This window comes from Sceloporus undulatus, chromosome 5 (assembly GCF_019175285.1).
Source record: "Sceloporus undulatus isolate JIND9_A2432 ecotype Alabama chromosome 5, SceUnd_v1.1, whole genome shotgun sequence".
Taxonomy (NCBI): domain Eukaryota; kingdom Metazoa; phylum Chordata; class Lepidosauria; order Squamata; family Phrynosomatidae; genus Sceloporus; species Sceloporus undulatus.
The window spans coordinates 56,626,122-56,651,946 of NC_056526.1; the positions used below are offsets into that span (position 1 = coordinate 56,626,122).

The following is a 25,825-nucleotide window of genomic DNA, read 5'->3' on the forward strand; positions in this document are numbered from 1 at the left end:
GTGTTTGTTTACTTAATCTTTGCATAACATCAAAAATATTTTGCACATTCACAGTGTTTAGTGTTCATCGTGTCAACAATATTAAATTCATTTCAATTACAGGTAGTAACTATACAATCGAACAAGAGTGAATATTTCTGCAAGACACTGTACAGAAAAAAACAAAGAGAGCCAATGAATCTACAGCATCAAGAGCACACATAAATTGACTTTAGTGCCCAGCCATAAAAATGTAGCACCCAGGATAAAGAAAGCAAGTGAGAACTTCCAATATCTGGATACCATGCCAAAGAAAGGTTGGCACAGATTCTAAGGTCTGGATGTTTCTTCAGATCAAAGACAAAGCTTCTCTGAATACAATAGTTTCCCATCCACCTAATTTCAGCAACATCTCTGCATGCCCACCCTCACTGTAGCCAATGCAGCCCAAGCCACACACAGCAACTGTTAATAATTTAATAATAATTTGTTTTATTTATATACCGCTATTCCAAAGATCATAGCGGTGAACAGCAAGTAAGCTAATTTGCCCCCAACAGTCTGGGTACTCATTTTAGTGACCTCGGAAGGATGCAAGCCTGAGTCAAGCTTGGGCCCTTTTGCTGGTCTTGAACTCGCAACCTTGTGGTTTCGAGTGAATGGCTGCAGTACAGGCATTTAACCACTGCGCCACCAGGGCTATGTTGATGTCTGTACTTCCCAACATAGTTCAAAGCACTCATACAGTCTTTGGTGGGGTATTCATTTAAGTTCAAAATCTCAATTCACAACATCAAATGAAAAGACCTAAATGGAGACCCTCCTCCTTTACCCAACTGAAAATTCAGAGGAACACTGAAAAATAACACCTATAAGGCTTTTTTCTTTTGCTTTTAGTACAATGATTTTCAAGACAAGGTTTTGCTCACATAAAGGGTGTAGTATGGAAGCAAGGGTGAGAATCATGTGTCCCTCTATATACTGTATATTGCTGCTATACTTGAACAGCAATTCACGTTTACATTTCAATCAAGGTTCTCTCTCTCTCTCTCTCTCTCTCTCTCTCACACACACACACACACACACACACCACATAAAATTTTCTGTGTGTGTGTATGCACCTTCAAGCCACCTGTTTACTTATGGCAATCTCATGTATTTCATAGGGTTTTCTTAGATAAGGAATACTCAGAGGTGGTTTTGCCAATTTCTTCCTCTAAAATATACCTTAGAACACCTGGTATTTGTTGATGATCTCCCATCCAAGTACTAACCAGAACTGACCTGGTTTAGTTTCCAAGATTAGACAAGATCTGGTATTTAGGGTATTTCTACCTCCACAGAAAGTGACAGTGAACTACTATTTTTAGAGTCCTTTCCCTATCACAATGCTTTTGTGGCTTGTTTTTTTAAACTGGATTTTTAAATGATATTGGTTCAAGGATTTCATAATTATATTACAGTAGGCCCTCCATATCTGTGGACTTGCCATACGTGGATTCCAGCATCCACAGAAGGCAAGTCCACATTGGGGGAGGGGGAGGCAGCAGAGGAGAAAGAGGAGGAGACAGAAGAAGAGGAGGAAGAAGAGGTGGAGGCAGCTGTGGGAAGAGGAGGAGGAGGAGGAGAAGGAGGATGGAAGCAGAGGCAGGGGGAAGAGGAGGAGGAAGGAGGAAGCATCAGGAGTGGCAGCAACAGTACCAGGGGGAGAGGGAGGAGGAGGAGGAGGGAGGTGTCAGCGGAGGGGGGGGGGGGGGGAAGAGGCAGCTCCTGTTGCAGTGAAAGCAGCAAGGCAGGCTTTGGGTGGCTGGGGGCAGGGAATCCCATTGTTCCCAAAGGTGGCACGGCTATGTGGCCGTGCTACCATTGAGGACAACGAGACTTGAGTATCCACGGATTTGAGTATCCACAGAGGGATCCAGAACAAATTCCCCGTGGATACCGAGGGCCAACTGTACTAACATTTCTCCCCAACACAATCTTCTAAGTACCTTTGAATCACAACGCATGGTTAATCTAAGGCTGAAATAAATTGAAGAGGATGAAAAACTCCCACTGAACTTCAGGATTTTGACATACTGTACTTTTGATTTCTTTCACAATGTCTAGTTATTATCTCAGGCATGTGAAGGATGGGTAATGGTCAGAACAGAAACACAGTGAACTGTAAGTGACCCGAGGTAACAAATGCTGGCAAGCATCTAATTCATCCACTTTCCCCCATCCCCACCCCCAAAGAATCTCTATCCATGTAATTACAATTCTTAAGGCTAATTTGACAGTCCCAGCTACAGAAGACATATTAAATGAATGGGATTTCTGAAGTCAATACTTATGTAGGTTCCACTACAGTGATTCAACAGTTCTGCTCTAGCTGGGACTAACAATCTGATTTAGCCTTCAGTGTGAAACAAAATCCTTACTAGCATAGTTTTGAATGTTCCTTTTTTTAATGACACTAGTACTAGTGGGAACATGCCCAGAAGTAAACATAGGAAATTAACAGAAAAAAAAATGTCTACTATCTTGCATGCAGATTTTATATTTATCTGAGGAACAAATACCTTAGCTACTTTTCTCCAGTTAAGACAGTCAAAGAAGTAGTATGTTCCCCTCTCATATGTATTGGTTTTCATTGTTGGTTCCATTCCTGGTGCCCTGGTAATCCATACTCTTTCTTCTTTGTGGTATCTCCAATCTCGGTTAAATCTACCATTATCCAGCCAGAAAGAAAAAAGATGTTGTTAAATTGGACTTATTTCCATTTTATAAAAAACATTAAAAATCAGTATGTCTTTTCCCAAAAATACTGTGCTAAATGTTTTACTGTATGTTACACAATAACATGACCTTTTCGAAAAGGAAGATTGTGCATCAAAGAAATTTGTGAGCAAAGTTCCTGAAAAGCAATAAAATATTTTTTCTCCAGAATCTTACACAAAGAATTCTCTTACAATATAGGTAAATCTCATTACTATATACAGCATCCTAGATTGTGGTTTAGAGATTTCAGGCTCCTGGATATGATTCTGGACAAAGTTCCCAGCCTGGAAGTTAAAGTGGGAGGCTGAATGCTTAACTGCTATAATCAATATGCACATATTTGAACAAACTCTTATACACACTTTACATCCTCATATTAATGGGTGGTTTATGCCTATCATCTGCTGAACATGTGCACACCCACATGCATTGGATAATGAAGATGTCAACTACCATTTTAAGCACAGATGGTGAAAAAATCTACAAACAGAACCTTGTCTATATTGAAGGTCCTTTTTGCTGAGATGAAATTCCCCCACATGTGATATATAAAGTAGTTTGTAATGAAACTTTTTTTTAAAAAAAGTTAAAATAATTTTTCCCCACCCACCATATAAATTTAACTAAAATCTGAACATACAGCTCTACTGCTGCTAATAGCTGTAATACATCTCCTCCATTCATGTAATAGAGATAAAACAGCAGATCTTCCCCATAGCGGCCAAGCTTTATTGCAGCCAACTGTAAAGGGAAAAACAAACATGTTTTAAAAAGAGGATTGCATACAGGCACTAAATTCCAATCTGACATGTGTTCCTACTATATTGAAGGGACTAAGCAAATATTAAGAACTCTTGCCTAATTTCAACAGACAAGCTAGTTTACAAACTGGTTGCCAAGTATGTTGCCAATTATTTTCTTAGCAATAAAATAAACTAAGTTACTTCTCCTTCTAGTGCCTTCTTCCTTTTTACCTCATTGTTTTTGTCAATGTAATTAATGAGATACCAAGGGTTTAATCTGAGAGTTAAAGTAGTGTGGTGGTTTAAATGTTATGAAAGCTGACTAGGTGACTTTGGGCAAGTCACACTCTCCCAGGCTTGGAGGTATTCAAAGGCAAATCTCCACTGAATAAAGCTTGCAAAAGAAATCCCATAACAAGTACCGTATTTTCCGGCATATAAGACGACTTTTTAATGCTCAAAAATTGCATTAAAAATTGGGGGTCGTCTTATACGCAGGGTTAAGCCCAGCCACCGAAGCCGCTAGAGAGCCTCGTGTTCGCCGCCAGCCTCCTCCTACCTTCCAGGACTCCCTGGTCCCTTGAAGCCGACGCGCACAGCCTGCTGCCGGCCTCCAGGCTTCCGAAAGTTTGGATGCCTGCGCACATGCGCACAGCCTGCTGCCGGCTTTCAGGGTCCTCCAGAGGCCTGGATGCCAGTGCGTGTAGGCACCAGGCCCCCTTAACTCAGCCATTTAGTAGGCCAGGGGGCTGCCTGCATGCAAGGTTTTTAAATGAAGAGGAGGTCGTCTTATACAGTGAGTACATGCCAAACCCTATATTTTAATTTTAAAAGTTGGGGGTCGTCTTATACGCCTGGTCGTCTTGTACACCGGAAAATACGGTACACCTTCGGATCGCCATAATTCAATGACTTGGAAGCACATAAGAACAAAAGTTTAGTCTTACAATTTTGTAAGTCTATTCCATTTATTTATATGAGTAGCATTAGTTGTTTAGATCACATAATTGTGTACTACCTATATGTGCCTAAATGTTTTGCTGAATTTATTTGCTAGGAAATGAATGAAGAATTTAATCTAAGCTACAAGTCAAAATTCAAAATTTAGTTGAACTCATCAAACCTGGTTTGGGTATTTTGTTTAATATAATAAGCCATATAATAACAAGAAACACCATACATAAATACTATTTACTATATTAATAAAAATGTTACTACAGTAGCAAAAAGAACTATAATCCATTCTCCTGAAATTTCAACTGAGAACTGTTGTGACCATTTTCTATAAAAACAAATAGGGGAAAATTCCTAACTGTTCAGAGAGATGCCTCACATTTTAAATACACTCTTCTATTTCATAATTATACTGAAGAGATACATACTGTATTTGTCAAAGGCATCTAAACACAAATAATATTAATTACCAACTATTACCTGGAGTGTTCAAACTGCTTAACTTTCATTATCTTAGGGGCGAAACAGACAGCTTGCCAGGAGCAGTCAGAGGCCGCTCCAACCATGACCACATGGCCCACTCCTCTCAAAGAAGGCCACTGCCTGTCGTCCCAAGATGCATGCTGTGAGAGCCTAAATATTCCGACTCCTTTTTGATCTGGTCCAAAGGACCCAATTGCAGCGTTGGAGCAACCTCTGGCCACTTTGGGGGTGTGTGTCATTGGAATGTCCGCCCCCCCCCCCTGCCAAAAAATATATGTCCACCCTCAACTTCAGATTTCTGCAACAGTGGAGGGTTTGTGTGGCAAGAGTGGAAGAGTGCTTTGCTTAAGGTCACCTAGTGGCATAATGGCAGAGACAAGATTTTAATTGGAGACTTCATGGTTCAAACCCTCTGCTATTATACATACCTAATTATCAAAACATCTTTAAAAAATAACTTCTAAATTTGTTTTACAAAGGGACAACAAGATATACTCACCTTATCCCTAATGTGAATGTTCGTTAAGTATTCGGATGGAACATGGAAATCTAGATAAAGGAAAGAGAAGTGAGAGAATTCTTAATCTATGACACTGATCCTCACTTAAGAATGTTAACTTTATATTAAAAATACAATTACTGACTCAGTAGTCAACCCTACCTATATCTTGAGGTCGACAAGGTGAAGAAGCCCATGGTGATGCAAATTTAGGGTAAAGATTTCTGCATAGAGAAAAGGATGGATTGAATTGATAAAGATCCATCTTTATCCCAACATTTCTGTTATTTTTAACAATGCTAATTGACACTTAAATACAGAGGCCAGATTCACACATTATCTAGGCAACTTTGTTTTTCAATCACTGAAGAACTGATTTCATGTAGGATGGCTCCAGATATCAATGGTAACATATGCAACTGGCAATCACACAGAATTGCCTGATCATAGTGGTCACTCCTCATATTAGTGATACACCCCAGGCCTAGAATTATCATGATACTACCTTCCTGGAAAGGAATGGTGCATTCCTGGTATTTGCTATATTCAGAAAAAGGAAGAATAACTGTTCAGACTCCAAGAAAGCTATGATTTTTATGCGCTGACTACTGTTTATCTAGTTTCTGTTAAAATGGAAGAATTGCAAACAAACACAATTCTCCACTAAACAATAAAAAATAAGAAGTACCAGCTTCTAAAACTGAGAATGTCCCCTGCTTAAGTTCTAAAGCCTTTATAATGCAACTGTATAACAGCTTTGTCAGTTTCCTTCTTACACTGCAGATGCAATCTGTCCCACTGTACTTATTTAAAACACAGTCCAGCCCAGCAACTTGACATTCTACTATAGTAGGAGAAGGGAGTTATTGGTGGTCTCTCTGTCCTGACCCCTACACCTTGGAGGACTGCATGCCCCATTTTTTAAACTAAAAATGTCCCCTGCACCCTCTACGGGGTATACAGTAGGTAGCAATTTCACTATGTGGGGGGGTGGCTCTTTTCTATTGAAGATGTCACTTCCAGTTGTGAAATAAAGTGTCCATGAAGTAATTGTTCACCATACTCCCAAAAAGTGCAGAAGGCATTATTGGTTTTAAAAATTAAATGGGAGACAGTTTTCCCCACCCTATTCGACAGTTAGGATCCATTACCTCTGTACAGAAATGGAAGACTTAATGATGTTACTTTTGGTCACAAGCCTTCCTCCTGCATCATATGCAGCTTTAATCGCCCTTTAAAATTAAGGGGCGATTTTTCATGATACACAACGTAAATTGGTTAACGTATAAAGTATTACTAACAAGACAAAAAGGATTAACCAGGCTGAAAACACAAGAGGAACTGAGAGAAGAAGGACACAACATAAACTGGTTCCCATATAGACAAATTAAAGAAAGGCATAGAATGGACAATAAAACAGTAGGATTTGAGGTTGAAGAATCTGAAATAAATAAAATTCTAATTGGAGACCCTAATAAACTAATTTTAAAAAACAATACAATGCACTGCCTCACAAAACATCAGAGAGAATTGCTATAAAATGTACTTTTGTGGGTATATGACTCCAGTAAAAATTAATATTCAAATGAAACCAGAAACCTACCTATTGAACATGACGGATAAAGATTTGGAAGGAAGATTTGGGAAAATACTTTTTTATATGATTACTATGGCAAGACTAGCTTTAGCACAAAAATGGAAATCTGACCATGTCCCGGATAATGATGAACGGCTATTAAAATTAATTGATGCAATGGAAATGGATAAGCTGACTCAGTTACTAAAGGGAAAACAAAGAAATAAGGTAAAGATGATTGGCAACCAATGGGCAATTATTTAAGCAAAATGTGTAAATCTTTAAAAAAAAAGTGAGAGAGGTAAGAAAGAATAAAGGGAAGAGTGAGAAGGTTTTTTGTTTGTTTTTTGGTTTTGGGGAATACAGTATACAGCTAACGAACAACATGGAAAAGAAATAAAAGAAACTTTAATATAAGGAAAACAATAGAGAAACTATAGTATATAAGGAAAGAAATAAAAGATTCTTAGCAACTATGACAAAATATTCATAACTTAACAAGATAGGATGTTGTAAAGGTACCAAAATAGTAAAACAAGCAGCATGAAATATTATGGCTAAACAAACAATTATTAAATTACTATTTTCTCTCAGATCATATAATAAATATATCTCCTTAAGTGCTAGTACAGTACAGGAGAGAAAGAACGCATAAACTCCAGACTATTATGAAAGAAAATAAGGAAATGGAATAGTAACAATATGAATTTAATAAGACAAATTAATTATCAATACATAAAAGCAAGCTTTCAAAAACCCTATTGTGTATATATAACAACTTAAACGGGTGAGATTTGCAATAGATGAAGGGAATGCTGTGGATATAGTATATCTTGATTTCAGTAAGGCCTTTGACAAAGTTTCCCATGACATTCTTGCAAACAAGCTTGTAAAATGTGGGCTAGACAAAGGAACTGTTACATGGATCTGTAATTGGTTGACCGGCCGAACCCAAAGGGTGCTCAACAATGGCTCCTTTTCATCCTGGAGAGAAGTGACCAGTGGGGTCCCACAGGGCTCTGTCCTGGGCCCAGTGCTATTCAACATCTTTATCAATGACCTGGATGACAGAATTGGGAGCATACTTATCAAATTTGCAGATGATACCAAATTAGGGGGAATAGCTAATAGCCCAGAGGACAGGATCAAGATTCAAAATGACCTGAATAGACTAGAAAGCTGGGCCAAAGCTAACAAAATGAAATTCAACACGGAGAAATGTAAGGTATTGCACTTAGGGCGGAAAAATAAAATGCACAGATATAGGATGGGTGACACCTGGCTGAATGAAACTACATGTGAAAGGGATCTAGGAGTCCAAGTAGACCACAAGTTGAACATGAGTGAACAGTGTGATGCGGCAGCTAAAAAGGCCAATGCTATTTTAGGCTGCATCAATAGAAGTATAGTGTCTAGATCAAGAGAAGTAATAGTGCCACTGTATTCTGCTCTGGTCAGGCCCCACCTAGAATATTGTGTCCAGTTCTGGGCGCCACAATTCAGAAAGGACATTGAGAAACTGGAGCGTGTCCAAAGGAGGGCGACAAAAATGGTGAAAGGTCTGGAAACCATGCCCTATGAGGAACGACTTAGGGAGCTGGGGATGTTTAGCCTGGAGAAAAGAAGGTTAAGAGGTGATATGATCGCCCTGTTTAAATATTTGAAGGGATGTCATATTGAAGAGGGAGCAAGCTTGTTTTCTGCTGCTCCAGAGAACAGGACCCGGAACAATGGATGCAAGCTGCAGGAAAAGAGATTCCACCTCAACATTAGGAGGAACTTCCTGACAGTTAGGGCTGTTCGACAATGGAATGCACTCCCTCGGAGGGTGATAGAGTCTCCTTCCTTGGAGGTCTTTAAACAGAGGCTGGATGGCCATCTGTCAGGGATGCTTTGATTTGGATTTCCTGCATGGCAGGGGGTTGGACTGGATGGCCCTAGTGGTCTCTTCCAACTCTATGATTCTATGATTCTATGATTCTATGAGATAACAGTAATAGAAAGTTAACAACAGAGGGAAAGATAAATTGGCAGATGATGGAAAGGAAGTAAGGTATAAATGTAGAGAGTAAATGAAAAGTGATCGAAGGTTAGAGTAAGCGAGTTGGGAAGTGTAAGTGAAGAGAAGAATAAAGATTTAGAAGGTGAATGCGAGGGTATGGAGTGGAGTAAGGGTAGGAGAAGAAGAGGAAGAAGGATGAGAGATGAAAGAATGAGGAGAGAGGGAAGGGAAGAAGAAGACAGGAAAGATTGAGGATGTGTAAGAGAAGATAATAGAGAAAGGAATAAGAAAAGGTACTAAATTGATGGAATCGTAAGAAGAAATGGAGAGGATGGCCATCATCGTTATTTGAAATAGGTCAAACAATTGGAATAACAAATTGTATGACTGTATGATGAAATAATGTATGATGGGGCAATTCTCTTTGTTATGATTGTTAAGGTTTTTATGATTGTGTTTTTTAATATTTAATAAAATAAAATAAAAAGAAATTAAGGGCTGATTTTTCCACAGATAGAAAAGAATGAAATGATGTGGTTGGAATGATAGGTCCATGGTGAGATGCAGTGAGAATGGCAGGTCTTAGGAATCCTAGCTCAGGTCTGTGTGAGCAGTGCAAATACTACAGGTGGAGTATTCCGTTTCACACCAGTGAACAGACTACTGCCTTCATGTATGTAGCACAGAGATTCCATCATGTTCACTGATACAGTCCAAGAAGTGAATAAAAGATGCATATCCTGTTCTATCACATACACAGCAGATAAATTCAATAAAAGGAAGAATTTATCTTCATTTTGGCTACACAGTTGTCATACTCTCTTACATCCTTATTACCTTGCCAGTGCTTCTCAAACCCGGGGGGGGGGGGGGGGGGGAGGGGGGGGGGGGGGGCATGAGACTTGGAGGTCCTGATCCCTCCTCCTCCTCCCAAACTTCTTATGTTGGCAACAACAACAGCCTATAGAGTAGCAGCTTCCATAGAGAACAAATATAAGGCTGCAGGCTGGCAAGAACCGTCAACTTTTGTGAAGCACTATAAATTAGTCAAATTCAGATCTAGTCAAGCAGCCTCTGGGAGGGCAGTCTTCCAGGCTGTTGTGAATCAACAGTTTATTTAGACCAGGGATAGGTAACCTGCGGCCTGGCGAGGCCTTGGGACCGGCCCCAGCCCAGTCCTGCCACCGATTGCCGCCGGGGCCTTTGGGGGGCAACAGTCTATAGAAACCTCAGAAACATGCATTTATATTTACATTTTTTTAAAAATCAGCAAATTTTTTCGTGTGTCCTCCATTTTTTTTAAAAAAAGTGTCTTCCATTTGAAAATTTTGTCCTACATTTGTCCTGGTTTATTTATATATTTAATTCTTTTTTTAAAAAAATATTTAATTATTTATTTTTTGGCTTCGGCCCCCCAGTTGTCTGAGGGACAGCAACCCGGCTCCCGGCTCAAAAAGATTGCCTACCCCTTATTTAGATAGTCCTTAAGATCTGGTGGCTTGGATATATCCCATGTGTTGTGGACTGTGTCTTCAGCTTCACAGAGAACAAATGATTGACACTTACCAAGACTGGACATTCTTGTGAGGCTGATGACACAATCCACCCCCACTCAGGGACAAAGAAAATAAAAAGAACAAAGGTCCAAGTAAGCAATGAAAGTTTAAATTCAAGTTGTTGAATCAGGTGCCAAGGCTAGAAAATGGAAAGATGAGGAGAGAGGGTTTGGAGGCAAACACTAAATAAACAAAATATTTTTATGCATATACTGTATCAAGTGGGGGTAGGAGTTGGGGCAGGCACGTCCACATGTAGATGTAAAGGGGAGTCCCAAGAGTAAAAGGTTTGAGTACCACTGACCCTGCCTATAAATTTAGTAAGGAATATATCTCCTCAAAGAAGACCAAAGCTAAGACTGACTTCGCTTGCACAAGTTGTGAAATCTGACAAACAATATAAATCCCATAGAGCAATAAGGGCATATAAATTGAGGCTCAGCCAAACAAATGACTCAAGAAAAGCAGCCATTACATAATAAGTAAAAAAGAAATTGTCATCTTCATATTGCTATATAAAGACCATGTTCAATGTAGTACAACTAATACAAATACACAAAAGAAATTATGCCATCTACAACTGCATCCTTGAAGCTGTGTTTTTAAAAAATGGTATATGATGTACATTTGTAATGAACCACCCTTAAAATGGGAGGGAACTAAAAAGTGATTCTGAGTTACAGAAAGCTTGTGCATCTGCACTCTAAAACCCTGAAGCTAAATGTATTATTATGATTTGCTTTACTATAATTACATTTTCAGTTTACTTTAGCAAACTCTCTTTCAAGTTTTGATGTTCAAGTTAAGTCAAGTGATTACTTTAAGTACTATAAACAGAATTAAAGATGAAAACAACTTACTCAGGAGAGTTGAGATTGAGACCTAGAGTTGTCAAGTCACTTCCTAATGCGAGATGTACCATGCCAGGATCTGTCTCTGCTGCCCTGATAAATGTTAACAAACCAATCATGCCAAATTGGTCTGTCACCATCCCTTGAGGAATGTTGGTAACTCGACCTGGTCAAACAAACCACCAGATTAACCTCACTGCATGGAACTAAAAAATAATTAAAAATTCCAAAATTTTTGTAAGAAAATTCAGAAGTAACAATGAGCAGATTTACTCATACCATCAGGTAACACTTGGATCCCTTTTTTCTGCTGGTTGTTGTTTTGCGTTGTTGAACTTTTATCTCCAGGAAACTTAGGTCCGTCTGCACTGGAAGATGTTTTGCCTGATGTATTCAAATTCTAGTGCAAAAAAAAAAAAAAAAAAAAATGTATGTGAGGAATGACATCCAAGAAAACATGGGGGGACATACCTACTTAAGCTGCAAAAATAAAGAGCCTGGTTGGATATGTATAAGGCCATACTGATTTCTTCATTTTCTCTTTCTATTGCTAGCTTTTTATGTCAGAGGTGGATTTGGATGCTCCCAACATTTACACTGGGAATGGGCAATCTGTGTTCCACTAGCTGTTACTGTAATTCCCATTAGCCCTAACCAACATACAGTGATAAGAAATCATGGGACTTATAGTCAGATAGCATTTGGAGTGCCACAGGTTGCTGCCCATTCTCAATCTATATGAAACAGATGAATGAAATTTGCAGCAAGATAAATATGCTGATACAGTGGACCCTTGTTATACGCTGGGATTTGGTTTCAAGATCCCCCGTGGATAACAAAATCTGTGTATGCTCAAGTCCCATTAAATATATGACATAGCAACATGGTGTCCCTTATAAAAAATGGAAAATCAAGGTTTGATATTTGAAATGTATACTTTTTTTTGGACATTTTCAAACCGTGGATGCTTGAATTCATGTATAAAAAATCGGACTGTATTTCTTTATATATAAATGGGGTGAGGAAATAGTTGTTCAGAAACAGCTGTCTGGGATTCATAACTGACTTGATGAGAGCTAATAAAGGTTTCCTCATGAAGGTGAACAAAGCCTCCTTCTCAAAAAACTAGAAAAATAAAGAAAATGATGTTCCCTCTTACACCCCAGCGAGCCATGTGTGCCTGGCAGTGGTTTGGAGAGGAGAACACAGCGACTGTATGCATCCATTTACACATCAGCCACTCCTGTACCTTGCTAGCTACAGAAAACTATCCCATCCATTTCCCTACTCTCCCTCTCCACATTCACCAACACAGAAGCAAAGCATCCCCCATACTCTTAACAAGCTCAGTTTTCTCCAGCTTCAACAAGCTGCAAGGCACACTATCTGATTAGCAACCAGTGCTTCTAGCAGCCATCTCTCCCAACTCCCTTCCCCTCTCACCTAATAAGTAAGCAGAGGGACTAGAGATTCTCAAAGTAAATGTGGTCTCTTCCTTCATACATACACACTCCTCTCCCCCTCATCCCCAGAATCAGGAAACAAGCAATGTATGAAAGAAACTACATAAGATTTCTTCCACTCACACCTCATCCTGCAGGTTATTCTGTGTTTTAGAATCTTAAGAGAAATAGAGGCCTTCTCTTTGGGCCCTTTTCTTCTGGAAAGTCTGCCGCCACCAGCCCCTGATTGGGCACAATGAGTTAGTGGCAATGCTGGCAGTTGCTGAGGGTTATATCTTGCTGCCCTCTCATCTCCTTCCTGGGAGAGAGGGGCAACTTCTCCTGGTAATATGCAACTCTGATTACACAAAGCCCTTCCTCTCCTGCCTGTTGGGAAGACTAGCAGCCCACCCCAAAGAGCTGAGGAATGAAAAACAAGAATTTTGTATTCTAAGATACAAATATTAATTATAATATAAATACATTTTCTAAAAGTTGTATAACAAAGGGCTGACATATATACATAGGATAGCTTCTGCCAGGGACAGCATAGGGGTATATGAACAAATTGCTTAAGAGTAAATTAAACAGATTCAAAAACATTTCTTTCTTTTTTTAAAATTATTTTCTCTTTTACATAGGAGACACTTACAGATTTACTGTCATCATTACTTGATGTTGGATCTTTGTAATTGGAGCCTGGTAATGCTGGAAAATCTTCATTGTGTATTGAGAAGTCCTGGGTTTGCTCACTTGCTGGTTTTGTTACCATTCCAACTGTGTTGAAGATAAATATGCCATATTAATAATATATTTTGTGTTGCTGTTCACTTTGGTAGCTAGCTGGGAGGGCGCTGACTTGTTGTTATTTCTTGTTTTAAATTCCACGTTGTAAGCCAATTTGAGCTCATTTTATCACTGAAATTTATCACCAAAATTTAATTGTTTTATTATCAGCAAAGGTTAGATACTGTAATTAAAAATAACAACAATATAAACAGTGTCTAAAGTATGTCTACATCCTAATCTTGGAAGAAAGGCAAGATAAAATAAAAATATATACTTAGTTTGCAGAAATGATTATGAATACAGTGGACCCTTGCCTTACGTGGGGGATCCGTTCCGGACCACCACCACCACCCCGGCGTAAGGCAAATTCTGCTTATGCTTGAGCTCGTGTGCACAGCGGCACACGCCCCCATCCATCTGAATGCGACACGACGCCCCGTGCGCTCCCATGCGGCTTGAACTCATACGCTCAAATCCACGTATAGCGCGCCTGCGTATAACGTGGGCACACTATATAGGTTTACTAATGGACTCTTTGTACATTGGACTTTAAGTCCATTCTTTTAATACATTGCTAAGCTATAGGGGAAAGAAAATATATTGTCAGAGAACAAATGTTTACCAGTAATAACAGCAAGTTGCTTAATAAGAAACATGATGAAGTGAATTGTGTGTGTGTGTGTGTGTATTCAAAATTGTTTAACTACAATCTACTGCACTGTAAATTATTTATAGTGATTATGTTCAAAATAAAAACTGCAAGTGCTTAACTGGTAAATGTGTAGATACCCTCTGGACAAAAAGTTTTTTCAGAAAAGTAGGCCAAGTAATTCAAGATTTGAAATATGGAATTTCAGGAGTAAAATGAAGCAATCTTTGTTACAACAATGATTACTACTTCAGAGACAAAGCATTTGCCTTCAACAATATTTAAAAAATAAGTAATTGCAAATTACTGTGCAAGTGAAACAAGTGGATGAAGCAAGAAAATATACAGCACAAATGATCTGACAACTCTCTCTTCTTAAACTACTCCAAATGAGGGCATCCTTGACATTATGAATTCAGACTTTTTTGTATTGCGTATTTTGTATTTTGGTACTGATGTTTGAAGTACTGTGGTTTGTGTGAGTCACAGAGATCACAAAGAAATAAGGATAATACTAGAAACAAACTCTCACAAGGCAAACTGACACTGAATTCTATAAAGCTAGCTGCCAGGTAAGTGTTTAAAGAACTGCAGTCTAAAAATCATAACATCGTTTTCAATTCCTTACAGGAATGCTAAGTTTCTTTCACAACAAAAGGGAAAGTAACTCAGTTGCAAGTTTAACAAAATCTGTTTTTAACAGACCATGATGCCCTGTGATGATAAACTGATATATTTCCAATGCTTTTAAAGTGAACACTCACCATAAGGTGCCCTTCCAGCCAGAGGGTTTATTAATGGGGTTGGGTTCCCACTTCCTTCCCTTCTGCTTCTGTCTGCTAGTGCTGGAAAATCTGAAAGATCCAGTCCTGTCACATTTTCACTGCCATCTAAAAAATAAAAGAGATTGAGTACTTTACCATTTATAGTAACATTCTGCATGAAATACGTAGATCAGTTATACTCAATATAATAGCCAGTAGAACAGTGCTAGTCCCTGAGCTATTGGTTGCCAAACTCTGGTGAATTTCCCAGAAAGAAAGAAACAATTCTCAATGGAGATAAATAAAAAGTGTACCATTCCCTGGCACATTGAAAAAATAAACTGCTGGTCCCCCACATCAGACAGTTTAAGATGCACTGATATAAACAATATATCATAAAATAATAATGTATTTATTTACAGTATCTATACCCCCTCTTCAGTCCTAAACGCTCTCAGAGCCGTAAACTGGTAATTTGCTAAATACAAGAGATACTAAAATGGAGAGAAAAGGTTACAGTCCCACACTCTTAATAGTAAAGGAGATTCACAGTACAATCACATGCACATTTATACATAGAATCAAAGAGTTGGAAGGGCTCCCCAGGGCCACTGAGTTCATCCCTCTGCTCAATGCAGGAGCTCTAGCTAAACCATCCTCAGCTGGTGGATAACCAGCCTCTTTTGGAAGCTATCCAGAGAATGAGACCCTGACACCTCTATAAGCAACTGGTTCCATTGCTGAATCAATCTGTCAAGGAATCCCTTCTAATGTCCAATCAAAATCTACTCATTAGTACATGTTGATTGCAATATGTTCAATCAAAATCAACTCAGTTGTAACTTAAAACCATTAGCCCTACCCTGTTAGGCTTCGAATACTCCAAGGCGCAGGAGTAGCAAAAACTGCCCACCAAGAGCACTTTGACTTTTTTAAAATGAAAATGGAGGAGCACTTGAAGTCCACAAAAAAAAAAAAATTAATGGGTATGACCCACTTTCCCCATTCCTACTCTTTTGTCTGGAAACGAGATACTTACAATTTCAGCACTATGTTGTTCTAGTGTGCCTCCAAATCATTTCTGATTTATGGTGACCTTTGATATGAACCTATCACATTTTCTGGGGCTGTGTGTTATTCTTCCCAGGTCACCCAGTGGCTCTCCATGGCTAAGCTGGAAATCAAACTCTGGTCTCCAGAGCTGTAGTCAAACACTTAAGCCACTACTCACTAGTATAAATTTTGTGTTGAATACATTGGCTTAACAGGCAGAATGCTAACTAGTTCCAACTGCAAAGATGGATAGATGTTAATTTAAGCTAACATGCTGAAAGAGGGCCGCAAACACAGCAGAAGACTATTATAGATGTATTTAAAATCCATATTCGAAGAAGCACTCTGAATCTAAGTTTTTTGAAATTGAATGAACAAACAGCATGAGTTAACATAGATCTTGTCTTCTCTGAAAGGAAAAAAATATTTCTGGGAATCTCTTAATCCTGAGATAATATTTGTGAACTCCTCCTCCCTGTTGTAGTCTTTGTGCCATCTCCCAAGCTATTATGGATCATCCTCAAACCTTCCAAATAGATTTTTAGAGGGCACCACAGGTTGCAAAGGGAACTGGAGAAAGTCTGGTCCTCATCTTGTGCTGGTATGAGTGAAAACTGGAGTCAAGTCTATGAGCCTAGGAATTCCTACGTAAATTTCGTAATCAGAAAAGAGACTAAAATATATTTAAATATACTTCCTGGAAAGGCTCAGAAGTACAGATTTAAAATAAGCTTACCTGTTCCATTAAAAATGTTACTTGATAAAGAGTTATTCATTCCAAACGCCTGATTCCTGTTCATTCCAAATCCAGACATACTGATATAAGCCAAAAAAAGGGGGGTTGGGGTAGAGAAATTTAATATATTAAATTACTGTATCTTAACCAGTGGGAAATGGAAGGAGAAAAGAATACACAAACAGAACCTTACTCTATCTTTTATAATATACCTCACAATGAATCATTTTAAATATGACAGAATTATATAAATACAGCTTTGCTTTATAAGTGAATAAATAAATGAGCTCAAGAAAAAACACCCAGATTTTTTTTAATGCTACACAATACTGTTAGCACTGAATTGATCAATATATTCTATGAATATATTGGCTTAGCAGACAAAAAGCTAACTGCCTCCAACTGGAAAGTGGTTAGATGTTCAGACTTTTTTGAGCTTGAAGAAATTCAATCTATCAACCCACCTGTGATTGCTTGAAGAACTACTACTGACTACAGCTAAGATCACATGGAGTTACTCAACCAACATGAGTAATCCAGAAGATCCAAAATTCTAAATCCTCTGATAGTATAATCATGCACAAATATTAAAGAATTATCTGGCATCTATGAAAAATGGATGGAATTTTAAACTTAATGGCAAGAAATAAAAACTTAAATTAGCACTGAGTAGATGCCAAGATTGCTTTGTCTGGAACAAATCCTATTATGAAGAAATATTAGACTGGCATGGCTGATAAAAGAAAACTCTCGAACAGAACAATATATGAAGTGCAACTCTGAGGATATGCAAAGCTTAATCACCCAAGCAAGGCCTCAAAACAGCAAAGGAAATTGAAAACCTCACCAGGAAGCAGTGAGAACACATATAATACTGAAAACAAATCAGTATGTGGTTTTTTTTAAAGAAGGCATTTTAGTTATTTCAGACTTAAGACATATCCATAAACAAAGAACTATTTTAATATTCACATCTGTCTTCCTGACCCTTGCTTTTACTAACTGTATTTTTTTTTCATTTGACCAGTTTCTCACTTAGTTCAAGGCAGTCTGTCATTTGGTTTATCCCCAATATCTGTCTTTGGGGACAAAACAACCATGAGAGTAAAAGGAAAGCTATTTACTTGTTATCCATAACAGATCACATGCAACAAGGAACTTTGTTTTGTTATATTATCTGGAAATATATTCCAAATACTGTATATCTTGAATTTTATGATGACAGATTCACAAGCCACTACTCTAGAAATGAGCAGCCTGGAACTGCTAGAAATGTAAGTGTCTAATCAGATACAGTTCTAGCTGCCCTGCCCCCCATTTCTGAATTCATTCTTCCATCTATTTGGTGTTGGTTAAATTGGTTTTACAACAAGTCCCATTTAACATATGTAGCAGATACATACCCAGGGTTTTCCCAACTCATTCTCTGGATGAGCTGTAGTAGACCATTAAGGATTTCTGAATCCCACTTAGTTAAAAAACAAAATGATCACCTCCCTGAAAAATATACTGCCAACATGAAGAAGGCTTGGAGTAACCAAGAGTAGATTTTTGTATTCAAGTTCTGGTATTAAAAACAAATTAAAGCATTCTTTGAGACTTCTGTGCCGAGTTCTCATTTGAGTCTCTACTAAAAAACAAAAGCAGATGCAATAAGCCTGAAATTTCCCCACCCAGTCTGAGATATACCAACACTGTCTTTGCAAATTATGTCTTTTAGAAATATGAGTGACATATTTCACAAAAGAAGAGATATCAATACTGCAGCTCTCCTATACAAAACAAACAAATATAAAATGAGTTTTATATTGGTTAAAAGATTCAATTCATGATAAAGAGTTTTTGGAAACATATTGCACAGGGAAAAGGGACTTTATTACATATACACTGATAAAAACCATCAATACAAGCTTTTTTATGCCTAAGGCCTAAGGAAAAGGTAGCATCCAGAAAATGATCATAACTATTTTCAAACCAAAATTGGAATAATAATTAAAAAAAAACCCTCATCCAAACAAGCACAGGTTCATCCTCACCTCAAAATCTGATAACATACTTATTAGTACTTATATGGATCACATATCTACTTTTTCTTCTGATAATCTAACTTAAACATCCTGATGCAGTGACTGAGGATGGCGTCTCTCCTCTGAATGCCTGCTTGGAGTTGGTAATGGGCTGGACGAGGGAAAACAAACTCAGACTGAATCCAGAGAAAACGGAAGTACTTGTGATAGGTTCTCCAGGTCCAGGGAAGGAAATTTATCAACCTGTCCTGGACGGGGTCACACTTCCCCTAAAGGACGAAGTTCGCAGTTTAGGAGTACTTCTGGATTCGTCCCTGCAGTTGACATCTCAAGTAGATGTGACGGACAGAAGTGCTTGCTATCAACTCCGGTTGATACGCCAACTGCGACCCTACCTGGGCCAAAGGGACCTTGAAACAGTGGTACATGCTCTGGTAACCTCTTGTCTAGATTTCGGTAATGTGTGCTACATGGGGCTACCCTTGTACCATGTCCGGAAGCTTCAGTTAGTACAAAATATGGCAGCCAGATTGGTCACCGGTACATCTAGGTTCGATCATATAACACCTAAGTTGAAAGATCTTCACTGGCTGCCCATTCGCTTCTGGGCACAGTACAAGGTGTTGGTTATTACCTATAAAGCCCTACATGGCTTGGGCCCGAGTTACTTGAGGGACCACATCTCCCCATATGATCCGCCCCGCACACTCAGAACATCCAGCAAGAATCTATTGGAAACACCATCTTCCAAATACGTCTCCTCATCTCAAAAGGCCTTCACAATAATGGCCCCTAGGTTGTAGAACAGCCTTCCTGATGAGCTCTGCCTTACGACCCCCTTGGAAACATTTAAAAAGAGACTTAAAACCATGCTCTTTCACCAAGCTTCCCCCCCCCCCCCGATGAGTGATAATTGATATGCCCTATCTGACAACGATATTCTGCCCTTGCCCCTGGATGTCTGATGGTTTGATAAATTATTGATGTTACATTTTACTGTTTAGTGTTTTATAAGATTGTTGTATGTATTTCGATTTTAGTAGCCTGTAACATCGCTTCGATCCATTGAGAGAGGCAGGGAAACACAAATAATTTATTATTATTTTTTTTATTATCCTGCAAGTTAAATATTTAATTCAAAATATTCCTCTTACTTATAAGTATAGGTACTGTCACGTTATCTTGAAAATAATTACATAGACACAAAATTTGTGTGTTAAATGCTATTTTAAGTTAACAAGCATCAAAGTCTGAATCTAAGTAGTCTACTGTCAGAGGAAAGGATTAGTCCCTTACTTTGAAAAGATGAGAACAAGACTGAAGACTAGAATGCATTTGTTTAAAATATGCCTTTTTTATTCAGTCTCTTCAACCATCCTAGAATTGCAAAAATACATGACAGAACTATCTGGTCCAAATATCCTTGTAACACTTGCATAAGGCTCCATTTGTGTTAGAGGCCATATTTAATGCTTCCAAAATGTTTGGCAGGAAGGCCAACCTGTCACAGATAAGGAGCTCACCACATGTATCTCTGGACTGGGGCAGCCCCTGCAACTTAACTGAGGCTATTACAACTCCCTGATCTCCATGTAAATTTGTTGAAAGTGAGCTCTGAGTATTAAATATTATGTTATCATTCAAACACATTTCATTCAATACATAGATTTTATTTGTACAGCTGAAAATCATGATAAAAACATTTCAAAACAGAACAATTTATTTTGCCATAAAAGATTTACCCACCTCAGCCTTTAGATAAAAATCTAGCATACATTCTGCTCACCCTACAATCACCAACAGTTAACAATACTGAATCCATCATACCTGTTCACAGTAAAAGGTTGTCGAGAGGGTTGTTGCTTTGGCATACAGATTATACTGGGTGAGCTTCGGTTAGGGCTGCCTAATCCTGAACTGCTCATGCTGTTTGTCCTGCTGGGAATTCCAATGCCCTGACCGACTTGGGAGTGGTTCATCATATTCCTAGGATTCATAGGCAAAATACCCCTGAAAAAGATGAGCCAACAGACATGAATATGTTCAGCTAAATAAAATTCTTTTCAGGCTGTCAAAACCTAGTCATACAAGTAGCCTGACTATACATCACAGCTTTTCAGGATTGCTTCTAAGTAAAATTCACATGAAGAGATGGATGATGAGTTAAGATAGGAGAGCCAGCATAGTGTAATGGTTTGAACACTGGCCTATGACTCAGGAAATCAGGGTTTGAATCCCCACTCAGCCATGGAAACCCACTGGGTGACTCTGACAAGTCACATGCTCTCAGCACCAGAGGAAGCCAAAGATAAAGGCAAACTCCTTCTGACCAACTCCAGCCAAGAAACTCATGTGATAGGTTTGCTTTAGGATCGCCATAAGTCACAAATGACTTGAAGGCACACAAAGAGTAAGATCTAGCTCATTACTATCCATCTTAACTGGCCATGACTACCAACATTTCTTCCACATGCAGGTCTTCCCAAATTCTGTTAAACACCTTTTTTTAAAAAAAATGATCACATTAACAGTCAAGCCTGAGACAGTCTATGAAAGCTATATATTAACTTTAGGAAACAGGACTTGCCAAACCAAATGCATAGTTTTGATAAATATACTAACATCATTCAAATTTCAAAATAATATTCACCTTTTGTTGCACTGCATTATTAAAATAGTGTATGTTAGACAGCAGTTCAAGGTGATATCCTAGGAGCACTGTACTAATTATATAGATGTTGTGATTTAACTGTGAAGTATTTTCTGTAGGTGGTGATCAATACTGCATTAGAAGCTTTCCCCCAGCACCCATAGTACTGCTCTAGAATATATATACATTTTCCTTTAAAAAAAATTCAGAATCCAAAGTAATATTTCATTAAAAATCCAGCATATTTGAGAATGCCCTGCAGAAATATTTGCTGTCAATAAATACCTGCTTGGAGATGGAGGCGTGTGAAGTGACATTGTTGGTACCCCTGTTGTTGGCGTTACGTGGCTCGGTAACTGAGTGCCTTGTGATAAGCTGCGATTTAACTGAGGGGTATTGTTGCTCATTCCCCTCATTGGAAGGCCTAGTGCACCTATTGAAAAAAATTCAGAGGAGTGGGAATGTACAAAATTAAGGAACAGCCTTAGCTAATTTGTGGTGATGGGAATTCATTTTGATTTGACAGCCAAAAATGGTATTTTAAGAAAATATGCAGGGAAGTAAAATTGTAAGAGAATTATGCTGGGAAATGCAGGATTTTTGTTGTTTTTTAAAAACACACACACAACCCAGACAGTCTTTTTAACAGATTTTTAACTGGCTTCCGTTTCTAAACTATTTCTAATTGAAAAAATTAGGGTACAGTGGATTTCATCTGGAAGCTTCATAAATTATACATGCACAGCTTTTTCTCCATGATGCTTTAGTTCATTTTCCTAGACAAATCCAAGGGCAAGGCAAAATTTTGCTTCAAACAGTTTCAACTATTTCAATTTTTAAAAAAGAAAATAAGGATTTTAAGCATTCCGCATTTTAAATATTTACTAGTAGACTGTTATGCCATTTACACTGATGTTCCAAAAAGTATATAAGGCAAAAATCACTTGCAAGTTTAATACACATTTAAGTACGGACTATATCCAACAGAGTCTATATGTTAACGGAATAGGAAAGATTGATGGAAAGGATTTTAACTCCCATTAGGCAGAGATCATCCTGCATCACATGTTCCCAAAAATCAGCTGCAGAGGCTTGAGAATATTCCAGAGCATATTTGGGATAAGTTAGTGACAAGAGGAGGAAAGGAAGATGTTTTGCTGTGCAAGCAGAACTATACTGTATGATGCTGTATGCAGACCGAGGTATCACAGAACTTAAGCCTTTTGCATTGTTTAAAATGAAGTTAAAACAAGTGCATGAGAAAAAGAACTAGGCTAGTTTTCCCTTTTCACATCGATAGTAACTGAGAACAGTGTGGAAAGGAGAATATGTACTACATATGTTATTTTTTCAGGGTTCTGGATCACATAAAAATCCGTCATGAACAGCACATGATCTCCATTTTTTGGACCAGCATTGGCAACACAAAGAAAGCAACAACTAATGGTGGAAGGCAGCCTACATTCTCCACTCAAGCATTCAGGTTAGCCCCTTTCTGAACCCTTAGATAAGGTTTAAGTTGGAATTGTTTCTAAGTAAAATTGGCATGGAATCAGGCTGCACATCATGCTTTGGTGAGAAACTTAAGTACATACACATCTTACGAAATCCATTATGACTTACTTTAAAATTTCACTTTAAAAAGAAGTCAGGTGCAGGTTTTTAAAAAATCTGGGGTTTAGGGTTTGTTTTTTAACTTATCATGCCATGTATTTTTAGAAGCAGGAAAGAGTAAGGGCTTTGTGGAACTCTTACGTATTTGTGTGAAGTGTATAAACACACACACATGCACACACACACATATATAATTCCTACTACTAATAAAAAAAACATATAAACATCAGATTTCTCTATAACCACTAAAACATGTAATCCAGCAATAAACTATGTCAGAGTCATTAATTTGGATATTCTGCAACATATATTCTGCTGAATATAATGATTAATTGTTACAATAAAAAGTCAATTAAAGAGCACTTCATGAGTTCCTGTCATTTTGCCACAGGGAGTTCTAGTAGCTTAAATGGTATGCATATATCCATCTCCCTGATAAGCAAGGAGCATTGTCAATAATGGTCTACAGGGACCACTTTATCCATGTGTGTTCAGGACTTCAGACACCAACAGCTAAGGAATGTTATATGTTGCTAGTAGGCCTGTGATAATACTTTGTTGGAAAAAGCTCTCAGAGCACTCACTTTGAATGCCAAAACAATCATTTGAAGTTGTATAGATTGGTCAAGGTTCTACTGCTTACCAATCCTACTAGCTCTTTAAGAGATTTCAGATGAGAAACAGCAACTGTCTTTCTGATACATGCTCAATTCTTATGAATACAACTGGTGTGTTGCAACAGTATTCTAAGGTACAATCATCCCTCTGTATTCACAGCTTTGGCACTTGCAGTTTTTATCATTCGCGAGGTCAAGGCCTCCACATGCACACACACTCCCCCTCCTCTCCATCTCCTCCCTGCCACTCTGTAACTAGCCCGGCTGAGCCAGCTAAAAGGCGACAGCGAGAGGGAAGAAAGGCAAGCTCTTTCCTTCTTTTTCTTTCTCCCAAGACTTTCCAGGGTGACAGGTGCCAGAGGAAGGGAGCACCCCTCGCCCCCAAGCCCCTACCGCCTTGGAAGGGCTTGAGGGAGGCTTCCCCCAAGGCTTTCCAGGGCAGCAGTGGCCAGAAAAAGGGAGAGCGAATCCCCTGCCTTCCTTCTGATGCTTCAAACAACTGAGGCAAGCTTTCTAAAGCATTGGAAGGGAGGTGGGGGAATGTTGGGTGCACTTCTATCTCCCTTCCTCAATGCATCAGAGGGCTTGCCCAGGGTGATGAGGAGGGGTGAGAGCAGCGCATGCAAGTTTTCCGGCTTCCTTATGGTGCCTGAGAGAGCTCATGACAGCTCTCTGAGGCATCCGAGGAGGGAAGAGAGGCACACACACGCGCTCCTCTCTAACCCGCCCCTGTCTCTCTGAAACTGGGGAGAGAGGTTATTTATTAAATTTTTGAATTCGCAAGGGTCCTTCATCCCTAAACCCCATGAATACAGAGGGATAACTGTATTGTGATTTTGCTGACTGTAAGAATAAAGAATAAAATGTAACAGCAGTGGCATTTTAGTACTTAAGCTCCGTTGAATGTGGGAGGCCAAACAGTACCAGATATGCTGTTAAATCATGAGAAGTGCCTGTTGTGGGCAGCTGCAAACATTGTAGTATCTGCTTCCAGAAACTAGATAGTCCTTTAGGATTAAAGAATTCAGTTATGTCTAGTTTCACTTCCAATTCCTGCTGTTAGTTTCACTTCTGCCTAGGTCTGGAAATAATCCTGATTTATTGAATTTTCATCTGAAAAGGACTACTTTCAAATACATCCTAGGAAAGGAAAGGTTATACATTTCTAAGAGGATATTAATATGCTGAAATCATGTTAATATTCAAAGGATATCTCCTCTCTCACACAAACCATTACCACTGAAGGGGCGTATAAGAAGAAAAAGAATTCTTACTTTGTTGCCCGTATAGACTTGCCCCAAACTGAGACAGCTGACCTGATGTTGATGGTGATGCCAGCATCTAAATTAGAAAATAAAGAGCTGTTCAATGATAAAATAATGTGGATTGGTTTTGGTTTTTTTACAACATTTAATTCTTTTAAGAAAAGTAAGGCAGGTATTAAAATTAATTTATTGATCTATTATTATATTTATTTGTATCCCGCTCTTTTCTCAGGACTGGCACTCAGAGTGGCTTCACAACATTAAAACAGTACAATTAAAAACATTTTTTTAAAAAACGTACATTAAAAAGGAATTAAATTGTTTCAGTATTAAAACAGTTATTAAAAGAATAAAACATATTTTTAAAAGATAAAACTATATATAAAGAAAAAACTGTATCAAATTTTTAAAATGGTCCAATATCCCTGTCTGCTCTTATAGCGATTCCTTAAATAGCCTGTGTGAATAGGTAAGTCTTCACCTGCCGGCGGGAGGCCATCAAGGAAGGAGCCATTCTCATCTCCCTGGGCTGGGAGTTCCAGAGTCTAGGGGCAGCCACCGAGAAGGCCCTCTCTTGCGTCCCCACCAACCGTGTTTGTGATGGTGTTCGGACGGCGAGAAGGGCTACTGCAGTACTACTGCAGTAAAACTAACAATAATGTTTATCAGTGCAATATTGTAACTACAGACATTGTCCACCTACATACTCCTAAGTAAACTGGAGAGAGAGAAAAATGGACATGCTATGATAACACAATACATTGGAATTCTGAGCAACAGGCAGAATTTTTGTCTATGCACAGAGGTCATGGG

General features: G+C 38.6%; 1 protein-coding gene across 4 annotated transcripts in view; it reads right to left on the reverse strand.

Moving 5' to 3' along the window:
• Positions 1 to 25,825, reverse strand: part of CNOT2 (CCR4-NOT transcription complex subunit 2) — a 76,050-nt gene that overhangs the window by 3,220 nt on the left and 47,005 nt on the right. For all 4 annotated transcript variants that reach the window (XM_042468731.1, XM_042468730.1, XM_042468728.1 and 1 more), the window contains 12 exons: positions 25,022 to 25,088; positions 21,802 to 21,949; positions 20,694 to 20,876; positions 16,840 to 16,919; positions 15,051 to 15,176; positions 13,501 to 13,625; positions 11,686 to 11,806; positions 11,416 to 11,572; positions 5,584 to 5,645; positions 5,422 to 5,471; positions 3,383 to 3,483; positions 2,544 to 2,688 (listed from right to left, as the gene is read on the reverse strand). In XM_042468731.1, the coding sequence (XP_042324665.1) occupies positions 2,544 to 2,688; positions 3,383 to 3,483; positions 5,422 to 5,471; positions 5,584 to 5,645; positions 11,416 to 11,572; positions 11,686 to 11,806; positions 13,501 to 13,625; positions 15,051 to 15,176; positions 16,840 to 16,919; positions 20,694 to 20,876; positions 21,802 to 21,949; positions 25,022 to 25,088 (1,365 nt within the window). The remainder of the gene's footprint in view (positions 1 to 2,543; positions 2,689 to 3,382; positions 3,484 to 5,421; positions 5,472 to 5,583; positions 5,646 to 11,415; positions 11,573 to 11,685; positions 11,807 to 13,500; positions 13,626 to 15,050; positions 15,177 to 16,839; positions 16,920 to 20,693; positions 20,877 to 21,801; positions 21,950 to 25,021; positions 25,089 to 25,825) is intronic.